The following is a 17824-nucleotide window of genomic DNA, read 5'->3' as shown; positions in this document are numbered from 1 at the left end:
CTCACCAGCGTCCGCGCTCAGCATGCGAAGCTCGAGGCAAACATAAACAGGAGACCTACGTTCAGAGATCGTTCGCAAACACGAATATGCGCGCTCGCTCCCTCGTCGGTGAACGGAAATTAAGCCAACTCTCGTCTAGAAGAAGAGGTGTAGATACTTTTAGTCTACTCGCAAGCTGGCTAGCATTACGACGATAACTACACAACAATGTCCCACACGACTACCTCCATTCACCGCTCTAGTAGAGCAGCGACGACATGTCCGCGCGGATACGGTTGTAGTCGAGGAGACCATCGATAGGACCTACAGCAGCGATAGAGATCTGCGAAGCGAACAAAGTCAGCAAAAGCGGAGAGAGGCTTGGGAGCTAGGCTACGTACATCCTTGTCCCAGAGGTACTTCTGCGCTACCCGCTTGATGTCCTCCTTGGTGACAGAGTCGACGATGAACTCGATCTGCTTGGGCGTCAGGCGACGGCCGCTGGTGACGAGCTGGCGGCCGATGTCCTCGGCAATGGCAGTGGTGCCGTCGAGAGAAAGGAGGAGAGACGCCTTGAGCTGGCTCTTGGCGCGCTCGACCTCGACGTCCGTGGGCGCGATGGACATGCGCGTCCACTCGCGGAGAGTGAAGTGCGCCAAGTCGTCCATGTTCATGAGGTTCTCGGTGACGAGGTAGATACCCCAGAGACCCGTATCCGAGTAGCTCGTCGAGAACGACATGAAGCTGTTGGCGAGGTTGTTCGACGAGATGATGTGCGACAGACGCGAGGACATGAGGCCGGCAGCACCGAGCGAGCGGTCCCAGTTGCCGAAGATGCTCTGCATGACGAGCAGCGGGAAGTAGTCGGGCGAGCTCCAGCCGACACCCTCGACGGCGATTGCGACGTGCGCAGTCGGGAGGGAATCATCACGGATGCGGACCTCGGCGCCGGTGAACTTGGTCTTGGGGTGAGAGAGGCGGCCAAGGGGGATGGGGTTGGGAGAGACAGGGAGGTTGGCGAAGTGCTGCTCGGCGTACTTGACGAGTTGCTCGTGGTCGACACCGCCAGTGCCGACGAGGACCATGCGGTCGGCAGTGTAGTTCGTCTTGATGTACGACGAGAGGTCGTCGCGCTTGATGGAGAGGATGTTCTGCTTAGGGCCGAGGATGGTCCGTCCCAGGGGCTGGTCTGCAGCAACGTGAGCTTCCCCGCACGTGGACACCGTCGACGTCACTCACTGGCGAAGGCAACAGCATGCAGGTGGTCGAAGACAACCTCCTCCAACTGCTTGTCCACCTCCTGCTGCTCGCGCAGAATCACGTCCCGCTCCCTCTCGATCGCGGCGGCGTCCAGGGTCGAGTTCTGGAGGATGTCGCTGATGATGTCCACGCTCGTGCCGACGTCCTTGGAGAAGCACTTGGCGTAGTACACCGTTTGCTCGCGCGATGTATACGCGTTCAGGTGCGCACCGAGGCTCTCAACAGACAGCTCGAGCTGGTGCTGGGAGCGGCGGTTGGTGCCCTTGAACGCCATGTGTTCGAGGAAGTGTGCCGTGCCATTCGTCGCGTCCGTCTCCGCCCTCGACCCCGCGTCAATCCACACGCCCACCGTCGCTGTCTGCGCGTGAGGGTGCGTCTCAGTTGCAACCGTCAGGCCATTAGGAAGGGTCGAGGTCTGCAGCTGGGGGTGAGGGATGTTGGCTGCAGTCGCAAACGACCGCAATGGGCGGCGCTGAGGTGTACGCTGTCAGAGCCGTTGCACGCAGCGAAAACGGGAAACAACATACAGGGTAGCGCGCTGCGCTGCTGCGAAGAGCACGCCCAAGCGAGGCCGAGAGTGTGCTTGCCACCATCGAGTTCGTGGAGAATGAAGTGTTCGTCGTCGACGGCGAAGGGGTCCGGGAGAATACGGTGCAGAGTCGGAGTATAGAATTAGACGCCCTCTATCATCTCTTCGGGCAGACTTGGACTCTGGCGCTTAGCTCACAACGTAATCGCCCGAAGCTCGTTGGCTTGTGCAGCGGTCGTAAAAACGACCTCGGTCTGAACCCAACCTAGTACTAACATTCACCATTGTACTTGAAACTTCTGTTCGAAACAATCCGCTTTTCTGCCTTGCAGCTCAAAATATTCGGGTGCGCGAGATGCACAGATCTCAACGACGTGCGTATGGGCATGGATATCGTATTATACATACGACGGCAGTGGTGGCATATATACAGCCATACGACAGCAGACAAGGTGTAGGAGTCCATAGACAAAGGTGCAAGACGGCAACGATAACAACTACTGAAGCAGATCGAACTACGCCACGCCCGCAGTGGAGTGGCCTTTCGACCTGTACTTCACGATCCACGGATGTTTCCTGACCTCGGTGAGCGGGATACGCTTGTCTGGGTCGTACTGGAGGAGCTGTAAAGGACGGTCAGACACAGAGAGCAGAGAAACACGGAGCCGGTGACAGACCCTCGTGATCAGATCGCGGGCTTCTGGCGACACTTTGGACGGAATCTTCAGGTCTACTCGCTGTATGCGCTTGTACGTCGCTGTCGGGCCCGGTCAGCTGCCATCATGGGGACGAGCAGCACCCAAGCTCACCGTTGTATCCGCTCAGGTCCTCGAATGGTGGTGCACCGCAGATGAACTCGTACGTGAGCACGCCCAGTGCCCAGTAGTCGACCTTCTCTGAGTGTTCGCGGCCCTCGACCATCTCCGGCGGAAGGTAGTCCAGTGTGCCGCATAGCGTTTTCCTCCTGTTTCCAGGTGCGTGTACGCTCCACCCGAAGTCCCCAATCTTGAGCTCGCCATTAATCCCAAGCAGCAGGTTCTCGGGCTTGATATCACGATGGATGACGTGCTTCCCATGGAGGTACATGAGCGCGTCGGCCATCTGGTCGATATACCGTGAACTCCGCTTCTCGGTGAAGCACCCGTACTTCGTCAGCTGCTTGTACAGCTCGCCCTTGCCCGCGAACTCGAGCATCAAAAATATGCGCTTCTCGTCGTGGAAGTAGCCGTACAGCCGGAGGACGTGGGGGTGTCGCAGGTTCTGCTGGATCTCAATCTCGCGCCGGATCTGCTTCTCGACGCGCGACTGGACGATCTCGGATTTGTACAGGCACTTGAGGGCAAGGATGTAGTGGGGCGCGGTCTTGGTGCGAACCATGTATACGCGGCCGAACTTGCCCTTGCCGAGTGGGCGTCCGATGTCGAAATCGGTCAAGTGCCATTCGCGTGTCGGCCGTTCTCTGTACAAACGTCCAGAGTCAGTTCCTCCGCAATGACAGCGTGCGGAGAACCGATCTGAGGCCTCTCCTACCAGCAAGTCGTGCGGAGAGGCTACTGTGCACAACTCCACATGGTCAAGAGCTCACTATACTCCCAATGGGGAGCCGTGCACATGCCTACGTCCTGCTCGTGGTTGTCGTTCGCATGATCATCCAGCATTCAAAAGATACGTAGACAATCAAGACCACGGCAAAGAGGACCTAAAGCGACACCAATTCAAACGCATCGAAACGAGCCACTCACGGTGCAACACTAGAATCCAGCGCAAGCTCCTCCGCCGCTGCGCCAACCACAACCTCTCCCCGGGTCTCGTTCTCAATTTCAAAGCCTCCATCATAGCTTCCGATGTCGATTGTGGGGGGTTTCGCGGAAGAAGCCGCAGGCGCAGCTGGTCGTGTCGGCGATGCGGGTCGTGAGGTGGCCGTCGATGTCTTGCTAGCGATGGAGTTCGTGGACGCTGCCTTCTGCAGCGTCGTGGCGGCAGCGAAGGGGTGTGGTGCCGCGTACTTGGACAGCAGCTTCGTGACGTTCGTTTGGCTCGGTTTCTTCTGGTGTTGCGCGGTGGTGGCTGGCCGGGTCGTGTTGGGCTTGGAGGATATCTCGAGAGCGGAGATTTGACGAGTGATCTGGTTGATGGAGGCCATTGTAGGTTTCGCTACGTTCAATAGATGTGCCAGGCCGTGGAGGAGTTGGGGACGACGCCAGCGACGATGTCGAAGACAAGAGCCGACCAACACGAGGTTCGGTTTTGAACTGGGGCAGGCGCGCTCTCAGCACGCGTACGCTCACGTGATCGAGTTGTCCTGACCGTCGGCCCGGAGCAATCGCCCTTCTCGCAAATTGAAATCGAGTCAGGTCCTTGTCCTTGTTTTCCTCTATGGTGTCCTCTCCGAGGTCTGTAGAGCTCCTTGGCTTGTCTCTCGTTACTCAAAGCTTCATCTCAGGGGCAGAATCAGGCATACACACAATGTATTTGCTACAGCTTGGCTAGGAGTATGCAACAGCAAGGATCATTACGCAGTGTACTACACATACCTCAGTCTGATTTCTCCTTCTCATCAGAGCTCTTGCATCACACTGTGGGCGTTCTCGTCATGCCGTGAACCGCATGCACTAGTAAGCGAGCAACGATGTATATACTAGAGACAGACATGCCGGAGGTCAGAAGCCCGAAGAAATGTCTACCACCCATACACCTTCGTATCTTGTCTTCTGAAGAGCCGCAAAGCCAGCCGAATCATGAGAAGCGTTCACCAAGCGTCCACGACCAGCTTCTGCCTGCGCAACTAGCAAAACATACGCCTAAGTTCCAGCACAAGGTGCTGAAATATGACGTCAAAGCCCTGCGGCTCCAGCCAGAAGCTTTTGAGCTCACGCACGCCGCATTTCCCGATTTGCCGACCTACTTGCACCGCGATCGCGAGCCAGCGCAGGACCTGCGCACGCAATCCTGCCAGCTTCTGACGACCGACGGAGAGAACCAGCGAACCCACCTCAGGCGCATATATTTAGCCAATTTTCGACGCCATGGCCAGCCTAGAATCGCCGACGGTCCTGACAAGACGGCCTCCGTTGTCGTCCCCGCCGCTCCCGCCCTCCCCGGCGCCATCGCGCGCGCATCCCCGAGAAAAACAAGACCGGCACCTCCCATCGCTCCACATGGTCCTCCGCTCGTTGAGCCCCCGAAGTCGCGGCGTAGGAGGCAGTGGGGCCTTCAGCCCAGATTCGTCCGAAGATGATTGCCCAAACGACCGCAGAGACGACCCCGCGGGGGACTCGGGCGGCAGCCCAAGAGAAGCGAAGGAGAGCTGGTGGCGAGGGCTGCTGCAGCGATACAAGCTCGTGCTCACCCTGGAGAACTCAGGCAGCGTAGCGCGGGACCACCTCGCGTCCGAGCGGACGTTCCTCGCCTACGCCCGAACGAGCCTGGCGATCGCCTCGGCGGGAGTCGGTGGGTCCCCTTCCCTCGTGCAACAACGGCCACTCACCTCTTTTGCCCCCTTCTCCAGCACTCGTACAGCTCTTCACGCTCAGCGCGGAGACAATTGGCAAGGAGTGGCAGAGGTATGCGCGGCCGCTGGGGGCTGTAACGATCGGGCTGGGGATATACACCTTGGTCGTCGGCGTGTCGCGGTATTTCATCGTCCAGGACGCGCTCATTCGCGGGGTATACCCTGTCGCGCGTGTCAGCATTGTCTTGCTCTCGTTCACGTTGCTGTCGTTCATCATTGCTGTTTTCGCCATCATTCTTGCAGTGAGGTGACGTAGGCGACGCAAATATGGGATGGTCTAGGCAGAGAGGACACTAGGGACCAGGGGCCGGTATGGGTAGCCGTAGGATTGCAGCCACCCCCTTGCGACACACATGTATATATACCAGCACGTCATAGCTTATGATGATCACGACATCCCCTTCCAACGCGAGACACGTCTCACGCACGTCTCGCTTGATCTCATGTCAGTCTTACTTGATATAAGTGGTTTCCTTATTCCAGCTCTAATCGCCGCAAAGCATCCGAATACCACGTTCACTAGGTTGACGTTCCACAGCTACTCCACTAAAGTCCAGAGAGAGTCCGCGCTGTACCCACTGTACGATGTAGGCATACAGATGTACAACGGCGACCATAATTAGCAGCATAAACAAGGATATAAGAGCGATCGCCGTCCCGAAACTAATGGGAGATATATCATAAGCCATCCAAATCGTGAATGCAAGTCCGTGTGCGTGAGGTCTGGGCTATGTCGTCATAGGCGGGCGTCGATCATCATGACAAAATCTGCAGTCAAGCCCAGCAACGTATCGGTATCCCGGTAGAACAACGTGCGACAACAAGGAGGATACGTACTGCCAGGAGGACCACGGCGACGACGACTACTAGCACGAGCATGAGGCAGAGCGCGCGCCGGCCTGCACGCCGCTGGTACTCGTGCGCAGTAGTCAGCTCTTCCGCAGCACCGGCGGTGTCGACGGCGATGGAGGAGATATTTGACTCGATGTTGTCTGCAGGGAGACGTCAGACGTCCACCACGAGCGCAGCTGCGAGACTACACACCGAGCATGCCACCCTGCTCCTGCACGAGCGTGCCAAGGTCACGGAAGATCTGGTGGAGTTCGTGGATGCCCGTCTCTATTTCCCGGATCTCCTCCTCGCGCTCCTGGATGAGGGATTCCTGGAACGCGAGCTCCTGAGGAGAGAACTGTGTCTGAAGGATCTGTGCCTGACGTTGCGAGGGCGTCGGACTTGAAGCACGAGCCTGCTCCTCCCTTTGCGACGAAGACGTAGGGTCAGCATGGGGTCCATCAAGCCAAGGGAGACAAGTCTCAGTATGTCACCCAATGGTCATTCCCGCCTGAATGACCCGCCAATCACGACGCAACGGCCAGTCGAGTGCTTCTGGCATTGAAAACGCGAGGAGGACTGAAACTCACGATACGTTGGCCTCATCATGCACGGCATGCTTCACGCCTTCAACGACCGTGCGCTGACGTTCCGCACTGACTTGCTGTGCGCGCTGGAACGCGACGAGGGAGAGCTGGAGATCATGCGAGGTCTTCTGCAATGACGTCTTGTACCGAGGCTTGGGGCACCACATCAACACCTTTGGTCCTGTCTATCCAGTGCACACCACCGACATACCAGGGTTGCCTGCATCGTCGCGAGCTTCTTCAAGTCATCCGACCCCCTCTTCGCCATTGCACGCGTCGACTCCGTGAGATCATGCCTATGCATTATGCCGCGTTGTGAGTGACGCCCATAGTCGAACTCACTCCATGTACTGACAGCGATTTACGCAGGGTGGCGGAGTCCCTGGCAGTGCCAAGCTGATCGACGAGCTTCAAGATACCCTGAACATTTGAATTGATCTTGAAGACCTGGAGCGATAGCGAGGACTGAAGGGTAACGAATGCGGACTCTTCTGGGGATTGTGGAACGGCGCCGGGCGACGGCGGGCGCTGCGCCAGTCCGGTCTCTATGTCTTGGAAACTCATGTTGGCGACGAGAGCTGAAGAGAATGATAGAAAGCTGCAGATGGCAAGTAGTGGTGAGGTAGTCAGGCTGAGGATGGGAACAATGCGGTGGAGATGCCGCTGACTGCGCCCCGCCCCGTGCAGCGGTCCGGCCGAGCCAAATATGCCCAAACACCCCCTCGTCGCTGATCGTGCCTCGCGCGCTGTCGAGCATGACGTCGCCGAGTTGGACTCATATCTCGTCAACATCATTACAGGACCATAATTATGGCTCAGCAGTTCCGGACCTAAAACCTACTCTCACCCATCTCTTGGCCGTTTGACAGCGGTCAAGGATCCCCAAGTGAGGTGCGAATCGGCTTCTCCAATACATCGAGCAGTCTCTTCGTGCTGACGCGTTCTCTGCAGGTGTTCATGTGATGCCTGAAATAAACAAGCAGGCATGTCTCCCTTGCCGGCCCCAGTGAATGTCACGCCTAGGTCTTATGACGCTCCCGACGGCCCGCTCACTACCTATAACAAGGGCGAACAGTAGACCTCAGATGGCTGCGACACACGTTAGGACGGCAGCATGAAAGGCTTTCTTTGGCTCCTAATTTTTCTTGTTCTACCTGCGGCATGGGCACTGTCTCCGGCACATCTCGCATGTCAGCTCAAGAAGCCTGGACACCTCTCACCTCTGACCGGCTGTAGCCCTGGGACGATCTTCGTCTCTCAAACTGATCCCCGGGCCCGCTTTACTAGCGTCCAAGCCGCCCTACTGTCTCTGTACGTGATCCGCGTTACGTTTGAGGTTGTCTGTGCTCACTATATGCGCAGCCCGGAGACGGGTTCGGCGACCATCCTCATAGGTGCAGGAGAGTATCACGAAACGGTGAACGTAACGCGCACAGGTCCCGTCACACTCCTCGTAAGTGGTAGCCCTGAGTATATCGCCTCCCCCCTCTGATGGCGACCTAAGGGCGAACTTGACCGAAGTACAGCCTTCGACCCTGCAGGGAATGCCTCGACCCGGAACTTGGTCCACATCTGGAACAACCAATTCGTCCAGACGGGCATGGACGACGCGCAGTCTGCTGTCCTCCTAGTCGCACCCTCTTTCAACGCGTCGTTGATCGGAGCTGGTCCGACTGGCGCCCCTCTTCAACCTCTGTTTGGCAATGTCGACTTCAAGGCGTACAACATCGACTTCGAGAATCGAGCGGTGAGACATACAGACGACGTATGTACGCTGATTGGGCTGACTGTAAATCGAGGCCAACTTTTCTATCTCGCAGGCATTGGTAACGGACATCTCGTACGCGAACGCGTCGTTCTACGGATGTGTACTTGCAAGCTACCAGGATACGTGGTACACCGGACGTAATGCCAGCACATATGTCATCGACAGCATCATTTACGGACAAACGGATTGTGAGTGCTGCGCTAGTGATACGCTCTACGATTGCTAATGTCGTTTGTAGACTTATTCGGCTTTGGCACTGCGTCAGTGGTCATTGGCAAATATCCCTCCACGCGCGAGACGCTGATTGCAGGGCAGTTGGTTTGAGAATGTCACATTGGCCAACCGTGCATGCGGTGGTGGAATATCCGCCTGGAAGGGCACGAACTTGACTGGCGCCCCTGGTAATCGATATGGCGCATATATCTCGAACTCGCGAATCATTCGGGTACGTTCGTCAGCTCTATGATCGAGACCTAGTTCTGATGCTGCTTTCAGTCACCGGATGCTAACGCGACTACCGTCACCGCTGGCAAATGCTTTCTAGGCAGACCCTGGAACGACCTCGCAACAACGGTATACTTGCGCACCTTCATGGACGATAGCATCGCTCCGGCAGGATGGACGCCGTTCGATAGTGCTAGGTATGTCGCGTCGATCTTTGATGAGATGAGTGGCCCTGAACTTCTCGCCGCAGACCTGTGATCATGAACACGACGTTCTACGCGGAGTTCGATTCATTCGGTGCGTACCCGGACATCCAACCGCTACGGAAACAACATGGGAAGCTGAATGAGTCGTAGGCCCAGGTGGTAACACCTCCGCCCGCATCCCACTGGAGCATATATTGACAAAGGAGGAAGCAAAGAACTTCACAGTCGAGAAGGTCTTCCTTGAGCGTCCAAAGTGGATCGACTTCGAGTACCTTGTGTAGGCCCCCCTCGCTGTAGACGTTGTGTGAGGACTACGCTACTGCATGAGCGCTCCGAGCCACCAACGGACTTTGAGATTCATAATCATCTTGAGGCATTTATAACATCCGTCCCAGCCGGGGCCGGCCACGAGCCTGTATGCTCCACGAGTCGTGCGAAGCTATTTGTCTCGGGCGTCAGGCGGACCTCGCTGCGGCTCATATATCGCGTTATCCATGATTCACCTACCACGGTTCTGACGACTCGCACCTCCCTTCCAGTCTGATGTCGAGCACGAGGTGAGCTACTCAGGCAAGTCAGAATTGGGTTGCAGAACACCAACCGAGAGACCACAGACATGCCATTGCTTGAGAACGCGAAGCTGCTGGTAGATCAAGCCATACATATCGATAAGGAAGGACTTAGGCACGTCTTGTCAGATAGCATCATCGGGGCATGCAGTGCTTACATGTGAATTGATCTGCAGCTTGCAGGAGGTGACCACTTCACCCTGCGCAGCGACGAGACGACTCTCACTCTGACCTCCTCGACTCGTCTACAGTTGCTCGAGCTCCTCAACCTTCTTACGGACACCACCTACCGGGTCAGACAAGCATTCAATGCGCGGACTCCGATTCACAAGCTTCCGCCGGAACTCCTCATTCGGATCTTCTCTCTCCTTCAATACACACCATTGTTCATCGACCATGTTGTGGAGCAAGTCTGCGGTCCGCATCACTTCAAGATCGCTTCAGTATTGTTACCAATTTCTTTGGTCTGCCACCACTGGAGGGACGTGGTCCTGAATGCACCCTTGTTGTGGTCAACCATCTCGTGCGCGCATCCGCGGTGGGGGCCCTTTCCCTCCCCGACGCCTATGAAGCACTTCTCCCGTCTTCCCTGCGCTCATAGCGACAGTCCTCTCTCCGTATACGGGGAAGCGCCTAGCCGCGATGACTACAAGTCGGACGTATTTCTCCGTGCTCATGCTCATCGTGTCCGGGAGCTCTTCGTATCCGTCCACAACCTCCATCTACCGCACGGCGACGAGAGGGTCATCCCACCATTGCTCTCCTTCCCTGCGAAGAAGCTCGAGCGCGTGATCATGAAGGGCGTCGGCTCCCGTTTACCTGCGTTTCGATGGCAAGATCGGGCTCTATTCGGAGGTCGCAACTTGCACTTACACTCGCTGTTTCTCACCGATGTCCAGTTCCTCCCGACAAACACCATCTCCACCACACTCACCCGTCTGATCCTCATATACACCCACACTCAAGATCAGGATGCATGGGGTTTACCGGTTCCTAACCTGCTTCGCTTCCTCCAAGGCACGCCTGCTTTACAGGAGGCATATCTTGAAGGACTCGTGAAGAAGTCTTACGACGGGACGACTCTGCCCTCGGCTCCCGTCCATCTGAAATGCATGCGAAAACTCCTCGTCGCTTCTGGGAAGGGAGCGGCTACGATCCTCACTCATCTCGAACTCCCCCCAGACTGTCTTTTGCGGACGAAGGTTGATGTATTGTCGCATGACGAGATACGTTTCCTGGTGACTGCTTTCCAGGAGACCTTCAGGTGGCAGCAGACAAAACTCCATTGCGTCTGGGACGGGGAGACCAACACATACGCCAATCGCGGAAACCCTGGTCATATCTCTCTACAGGCCATGCGACCTTCGGGAGGCTGCCTGAGAGTGGACTTGAGCTCCAAGCAGTCGGATACCTGGGGCGAGGCCGACGCAGGCGTGCGATCTCTTCTCGCATGCTTGCCTTTCGCTGCTGCGGAAGAGGTCTGGCTGTCTGGAAATAACGCGTGGAGAGTCCTCAGACATGGCTCCAAGCCACTCGCAAGAGCGAAAACTCTCCATCTCTTACGCATCGAGTCATTTGCTCCGTCCTCCGTCGGGATTCTTTGGCCGAACTCCGGCGATGATCACCAGGACCGCTCGACGGGTGCTCTCGAAAATTTGCACATCTGCATGCCGGAAGGGAACGGCCTCGAGAGCCTTGTCGAACTTCTCATAGCTCGCGCCGAGGTCGGGCAATTGCTCAGCAACTTATACGTTTCCGTTCAGAGTCCCGACAGTCTTCCAGCAGCCACTGTCTACGAAGAGATCCAGAATGCTACAGAGCCTTTCGTTGAGGACGGGGAGGTTGGCGAAGACCTATACGATGCGTACTCGTGGTGGAGCATCCTTCCCAAGGAGTGCACGGCGGAGGCGGAGACGCATAGCCTCTGGCCGGTATGGGCGGAAGGAGTAACGCCAGGCAACTGCAGCGGCGGATCGCTGTCTCAGCTGTCGGGCCGCGTCGATGTAGCGTTCGGGCCCTCGCGGTCCTCGTCTACTGGAGAGCCAGACCCCATAGACGGCGTCGATGACGATGACGATATGGACCCGTTTGGTCTCTTTGATTGAGGTTTGTAGGTACGCAACAGTACATAGCGAGCATCACAGAGTCCGATTGATAGCAGATAGTTATCGTTCGGTTGTAGACCTCTGTCGTGTGTGTCGTCACTTTCTTCGCAGCAGATCTACGAGAAATAGCTGTAACTTGGCCACGGCGAGGCGAGAGTCCAGTGCACAGGTCGGTGTCAGCGAGAGAGTGTACGAGCTTCCCTCTTTGGTTCGCTCCTGATGATCTCGAGTGTACTGAGTACGAGTACACGATGACTCACGGGTCAAATATATCGTCGTGAACGTTGCTCTAGTAGAAGTCTAGGTCATCTGGATCATGTTCAGGGCGTGGCAGCGGAGACTGATGCGCATGCGAGATCAGGGTAAGTATGTATGGCCGCCGCACCGGCTAAAGGCTCGGCCTCCCGATTACGTCGCCAATAAAAGGCTGATGGGGCTCGTCGTCAAATACCCCAGGTCTCTCTGTTGGCACGTACCCCTACCACCGGTCACATGGCGAACCGCCATGGACACTGCGCAGAAGCCTCATCACGGAGGGTAAGTGACTGGCCTCTGTAGTATTTCGGGACTACAAAGCTCACCCGCAATCCGTATGGCTAGGGAGACACAGGATGTAGGAGATTATGGCGACGTACGTCAGCATGCTGGACTCCTTGCGACTTCCGTTGAATTTGACACAAGCTCAGCCCGATGCACTCAACGCGTCGTTCGTTCTAGCTCATATTCTCAAGCCGCGAGCGACAATTCATAGCCTCCCAAACGAGCTTCTTTCCGAGATCTTTGTGTAGAGAAGCGATGAAAGAGGAACGTGGGATGATTGAAGCTAGGCTTCTAGTCCCACGCTTATATATTAAGCTAGATGTACATAGGAGACGTAGTTACTAATATACAACCGATACAAGCCCGTATCCGCGCGGAAGCTATTCCTCCCGGCGGCGGAAGAGCGTCTCATCGCTCCGCAACACTCCCCCTCGACGCCGGGCGCAATCCTAAGCGTGTGACCAGCAATTGGTGTCGAGGGCGAGGGAACGGTTTGGTGAGGAGGTCGGCCACGTTCTCTTCCGAAGAGCAGTGGATGAGCTCTACCTCGTTAGAGGTTATGCGTTCGCGTATGAAATGGAAGTGTATGTCGATATGTTTGGTCCGGGCGTGAGGGACTTCACGTTCGGCGGCGGCGATGGCGCTACGACTGTCAGCGTGGAGAACCGTCGGGCCGGTGTGAGAGAGTCCAATCTCTGACAGCAGAGCCCGCAGCCAGATGATCTCCGAAGTAGCCTCACTAGCAGCCATATACTCTGCTTCCATGCTTGATTTGGCTACAGTGCGTTGCTTCCTAGAGCGCCAGGTGATCGCAGCGTTGCCAAGCAAGAAGACGTGTCCGGAAATAGATTTCCGGTCGTCGGGGTCGTTTCCCCAGTCGGCGTCTGAGTAGGCTAGAATTTCGAGCGGGTGTTGTCCGGACGCGTGGTAGTCTAGAGAATACTCACGGGTTTTTTTGAGGTACCGGAGGACGCGCTTGGCTGCAGTGAGGTGCTCGTTTGACGGGTTGCTTGAGAACTGGCTTAGGTTCTGCACGGCGAAGGCGATGTCCGGACGTGTGCCGAGAGCGGCATACATCAGCGATCCAATTATGGACTGATAGAGCTGTCGGCGCTCGTCGTCTGCATGGTCTGCCGAGCGGTGGAGCCGAACGTTCGGGTCCATCGGAGTATCGAGCGGATTGGCCTCGGACATGCCGAAACGAGTGAGAATTCGATCAATGTAGCCGGTTTGTCGGAGAGAGAGGGTACGCTTCGCGCGCTCGCGAGTGACTTCGAGTCCGACGACTTGCGCGATGTCTCCGAGATCGGTAATGTCGAAGTGCTTGAGGAGCTCGTTCTTGAGTGAGTCGGCCTCATGACGCGAGGAGGCCAAGACTGTCATGTCGTCGACGTGGACGGCTACGATGCAGATTTTCCCGTTGCGGACTCGGAAATAAACGCATTGATCGGAGATCAGGCGGGCGAAGCGGAGTTGGGCAAAGGCGCTGTCGAGTTCTTTGTTCCATTCGCGCCCTGATTGCTTTAGACCGTAGAGGGTGCGCAAGAGCCGGCAAACCCGTCCAGAGCCATCTTCATACATGGGCGGTTGCCTCATGTATATCTCCTCCTGGAGGTGTCCGTTGAGGTAAGCACCGACGACGTCGACCACCTGGATATCTAGATCGAGGACCGTGCCGACGGCTAGAAGCGTGCGAAGTGTCTCCAAGCGGACTACAGGCGCGTGAGTTTTGTCGAAATCCAGGCCAGGGATCTGGGAGAAGCCTTGTGCCACGAGGCGCGCCTTGTACTTCACAACGCGTCCGGTCGAGTCGCGTTTCCGGTGGAATACCCAGCGGCAGCCAATCGGCTTGCGGTCCGAGGGACAGGGCACGAGTTCGTACGTGCCGAGTGTGTTGAGCTGAGATACCTCCTTGTCCATTGCAGCGACCCACTCCGGCCAATCGGGTGACGACTTGGCTTCGGCAATGTTCTGGGGATCGTCTGACGGACCAACTAGGAAGGCGTAGTCAGGTTCTGTGACTAATTGGGCGCTGTCCGGATAGGACCGCAGGTTCTTCGCCCAGTCCGGGACGGAGCGCGCGGCTGGGTTTCCGATCGACCTGTAGTTGAGACGTGGTTTGTCGGACTGGCGCGTGGAGCGCGTAACGACTCGTTCGGATGCCTTTTTGGGAACGGGTGGGACGCTTGGTGCCGGCGCGTTGCGTAGCGGAGTGATCGGTGCGTTTAAGGGTGCGGACGCGTTTTCCGGCGCTGGCGTACCGACCGCCGTCTTGAAGTCGTCGTCGTCGTCGCTCGTGAGCTCGCTGAGGTCGCTGTAAAGACCTTGGGGCGGTTGCTCCTCTAGCAAACTCTCCCCCTCGACCGGCGCAAGGTCGGCATTAGCAGGCGGCACAGGCGCAGGGCGCTCAGCGGGTGTAATGCCGCTGACGAGTGTCGGTTCTTTTGCAAAAATGACGTTCCGCGAGGTGCGGACCTGGCGCGTCAGCGGGTCCCAAACACGGTAAGCGCGGGATTCTTCGGAGAAGCCCAGGAATTTGCATGCGCGGGATTTCGGCTCCAGTTTATGAATGCCGGGTTCCTGGCGCAATACCCACACGTCAGCGCCGAACTCCCGCAAATGCGAGACGTCGGGCTTCCGTCCCCAGAACGCCTCAAAAGGAGTTTTGCGCTGGTGCATCAGTGCGCGTGCGGGAGCGCGGTTTTTGACGTAGTTGGCGTATGACACCGCTTCGGGCCACAGGAATAAAGGAATGTTTCGCGCAAATAGCATAGCCCGAGCGGCCTCCATGAGTGTCCGATTGACGCGCTCGCCGATTCCATTCTGGGCCGACGAGTTGGGGGCAGTAAGTTCTAGAAGAATACCGTGGGAGCGGATGAAGTCTTTGACAGACTGGTTGACATATTCCCGACCGTTGTCGGTTCGCAGCACCTTCATGTTGACGCCCTTCTGATTCTTTAGGAAGGCATGATAGGCTTTCAGGGATGGCAGTGTCTGCTTCTTGTCGGGGACAAAGAAGAGCACGGTGTGACGCGCGTGGCCGTCTGTGAAAGTGGTGAAGTAGAAGATGCCGCGGATCCCCTTGATGCGGCATGGTCCCCAGTAGTCGGAAACCGTGAGATCTCCGACGTTCTCGATGACGGTGAGAGACTGTTTTGGGAAGGGGGTAACGTGCTGTTTTGCTCGAATGCACGCGTCGCATTGATCAGGCGGTGGGGAGGTGGGATCGACAGCAAGCCCAGTGACCATTTGGTGTCGGACGAGCATTTCGAGGTAACTGGTGCTGAGATGGGCATAGATGCGGTGTGCCTGATCCCAGGTGATGGGATCAGTCGCAGAGAGCGCTTGATCGGCCTCGGTGACTAAGTCTAGGCGGTATAACCGGCCTGACTTGCTTCCCGTGGCCAGGATATTTCCGGCTCGATCAGTGATCGTGACGGAAGCACTTTCGAAATTGATGCGCGCGCCTTTTTCGGTAAGGCGGGCGACCGAGATGAGGTTGTGGCTGGCAGTGGGGACGTGGGCGACGTCGGTCAGCGTGATGAGTTCGCGGGCGCTCGAGTTTTTGAGTGGCTTGAGAGGCACGACACCGCGTCCCAGCTTGGGGACTGAATATCCTCCAACGCCCTGGATGAATGCTCCAGGAGTAGCGATGTATTTGAAGAATGCATGCTCATCGCGCCCGACGTGTGTGGTTGCTCCACTATCGAGGTACCAATGCGGATCGTTGGCTGTTTGGAGCGCGACGTCGAAGCAATCCCCAGCAACCCAAACAGTTCCGGAGGGCTCGTCCAAGCCCAGATCGTCGGGATTCTCATCTCCGGCCAGGTTGGCGCGCCCACCGCTACGACCGAAGTTCCGAGAGTCGGGACGATCTCGGCCACGGTCCCGATCGCGATCGCGCTCGTCTTGATTGCCTCCGGGGTCCCTTCGAGGAAATCGACACTCAGATTGGACGTGCCCGCGTTTGTTGCAGTTGAAGCACGTCAAACGTTGCCTATTGCCTCGTGCCTGGAGTGCAGTGTCGAGGTCATCGCGTGAAGAGTCCTGACGGCACTCCTGGAGTATGCGGGCAATTAGCGTGGCAGACGAGATTTTTGCTTCGCCGCCAGCGGGCGCTATCAGATCTTGATCGTCGATCGATCGAAGGAACGGGCGCCAAGAATCGGGAAGGGACATTAAGATAGCCGTGGAGAAATCTTCTTCGGACATTTGTCCCCCGAGAGAATTGAGTTCGGAACGATATCCTCGGAGCGTCCGGAGGTGTTGTTCGATATCCCCGCCTTCGGGGCACTGTGTGCGGAAGAGCTTACGACGCGCCATAACTCTACCTATTGAGCCTGACGACTGGAACTCGCTTCGAAGCGCGTCCCATGCTGCTTTCGAAGAGTTGGCGTCTTGTACGACATTGATGACGTCAGAGGTGACGCGCACTCGGATCATCCGGAGTGCTTTCCGATCCTTCTTCCTCCAGTCCGGTTGGAGGGCCTCGGCGTCGGGCAGTGTCAAGTCGCCGCTGACGTAATCCCAGAGATCGGCTTCTTCCAAGATATCCGACATCTGAATTCGCCATGTGGCGTAGTTCGTCTCGCCGCGAAGGGGCTGAATTCGATACGATTCGTCGGCCATGGCTACGGCCGGATTGTCACAGCAATTTCAAGTAAAGTTTCGAAAAAATGATCAGAGGTAAAAATAGCGAACGAGGCTTCTGAGCGATGCAGGGCTCATAACCTGTAGAGAAGCGATGAAAGAGGAACGTGGGATGATTGAAGCTAGGCTTCTAGTCCCACGCTTATATATTAAGCTAGATGTACATAGGAGACGTAGTTACTAATATACAACCGATACAAGCCCGTATCCGCGCGGAAGCTATTCCTCCCGGCGGCGGAAGAGCGTCTCATCGCTCCGCAACACTTTGCCTTAGCAGCCAGAGAGGCCTTCAAGACGCAGGTGTTGGCTTGCACATACGCTGAACTTTCCCTCATTGTTGCGGACAACCTGTGATAAACTCGGGGCTGTGAAGACAAAGATTAGATCTGACTAGAGTCGAAGCAAGATCTTCAGTCAGTAAGGAAAGACTTTATTGCAGCAACGAACTGTACCTAGAGTCGAAGCAAGACTACAAAGGTTAAGTAAGTAACTACAAGTTAGAGGTAGATGTAACGAAGTACTCACTCTTCAGTCAGTAAGGAAAGACTGAAGAGGGAGGACGCAATCTGAAGTCCTTATATACTACAGAGAAGTGTCCATGACTAATCGAAGAGTGGTTAGTCACATGTACCATAGTGCGATGAATAATACGATGGTGAAAGAATTGCGACGTATCGCACCATAGGATGAGTAAGAGATGAGTAAGGCATAGACCTGTCTAGACTGTTCTGGAGTAGTACGGATTGTCCTAGACAGTACCAGAAGAGTCCGGAAGCATAGCTATAGTACACGAGCAGAGAGTCCCAAATATGGTAACATACTACATAAGCGACTACAGCTAAGCG

General features: G+C 56.4%; 6 protein-coding genes across 6 annotated transcripts; 3 read left to right on the top strand and 3 right to left on the bottom strand.

Annotated features, from left to right (window-relative positions):
* Positions 1 to 107: 107 nt before the first annotated feature.
* On the bottom strand, positions 108 to 1889 carry DICSQDRAFT_106645 (mitochondrial processing peptidase beta subunit). Its single transcript, XM_007366159.1, has 4 exons — positions 1767 to 1889; positions 1219 to 1711; positions 381 to 1168; positions 108 to 322 (listed from the first exon to the last, which is right to left on the bottom strand). The coding sequence occupies exons 1-4, from the start codon at positions 1830 to 1832 to the stop codon at positions 239 to 241; spliced, it is 1431 nt and encodes a 476-aa protein (XP_007366221.1). The 5' UTR covers positions 1833 to 1889; the 3' UTR covers positions 108 to 238.
* A 394-nt stretch (positions 1890 to 2283) lies between these two features.
* Positions 2284 to 3214, bottom strand: DICSQDRAFT_61758 (kinase-like protein; the record flags this gene model as incomplete). The annotated part of the gene is made up of 3 exons (XM_007366158.1): positions 2284 to 2391; positions 2446 to 2525; positions 2578 to 3214. Coding segments are annotated over 3 exons (825 nt in total), but the record flags the coding sequence as incomplete, so codon positions are not given.
* A 1898-nt stretch (positions 3215 to 5112) lies between these two features.
* Positions 5113 to 5506, top strand: DICSQDRAFT_32065 (uncharacterized protein; the record flags this gene model as incomplete). Its single annotated transcript, XM_007366157.1, has 2 exons — positions 5113 to 5218; positions 5277 to 5506. Coding segments are annotated over 2 exons (336 nt in total), but the record flags the coding sequence as incomplete, so codon positions are not given.
* A 231-nt stretch (positions 5507 to 5737) lies between these two features.
* On the bottom strand, positions 5738 to 7315 carry DICSQDRAFT_87053 (t-SNARE). Its single transcript, XM_007366156.1, has 6 exons — positions 7053 to 7315; positions 6909 to 6993; positions 6701 to 6849; positions 6324 to 6535; positions 6117 to 6271; positions 5738 to 6047 (listed from the first exon to the last, which is right to left on the bottom strand). Exons 1-6 carry the CDS (start codon positions 7259 to 7261, stop codon positions 6036 to 6038), a joined length of 822 nt encoding a protein of 273 aa, XP_007366218.1. The 5' UTR covers positions 7262 to 7315; the 3' UTR covers positions 5738 to 6035.
* Positions 7316 to 7811: 496 nt separating this feature from the next.
* On the top strand, positions 7812 to 9396 carry DICSQDRAFT_61616 (pectin lyase-like protein; the record flags this gene model as incomplete). The annotated part of the gene is made up of 9 exons (XM_007366155.1): positions 7812 to 8008; positions 8060 to 8150; positions 8202 to 8444; positions 8497 to 8653; positions 8704 to 8725; positions 8781 to 8910; positions 8961 to 9106; positions 9160 to 9206; positions 9266 to 9396. 9 exons carry the CDS (start codon positions 7812 to 7814, stop codon positions 9394 to 9396), a joined length of 1164 nt encoding a protein of 387 aa, XP_007366217.1.
* A 533-nt stretch (positions 9397 to 9929) lies between these two features.
* DICSQDRAFT_180975 (uncharacterized protein) lies at positions 9930 to 12067 on the top strand. Its single transcript, XM_007366154.1, has one exon. The coding sequence runs from the start codon at positions 10251 to 10253 to the stop codon at positions 11787 to 11789; it is 1539 nt and encodes a 512-aa protein (XP_007366216.1). The 5' UTR covers positions 9930 to 10250; the 3' UTR covers positions 11790 to 12067.
* The last annotated feature ends 5757 nt before the right edge of the window (positions 12068 to 17824 follow it).

The sequence above is a fragment of the Dichomitus squalens genome (genome assembly GCF_000275845.1).
Source record: "Dichomitus squalens LYAD-421 SS1 unplaced genomic scaffold DICSQscaffold_16, whole genome shotgun sequence".
Taxonomy (NCBI): Eukaryota; Fungi; Basidiomycota; class Agaricomycetes; order Polyporales; family Polyporaceae; genus Dichomitus; species Dichomitus squalens.
Note: the sequence above shows the minus strand (reverse complement) of the source record. Positions and strands in the feature narration are given on the sequence as shown.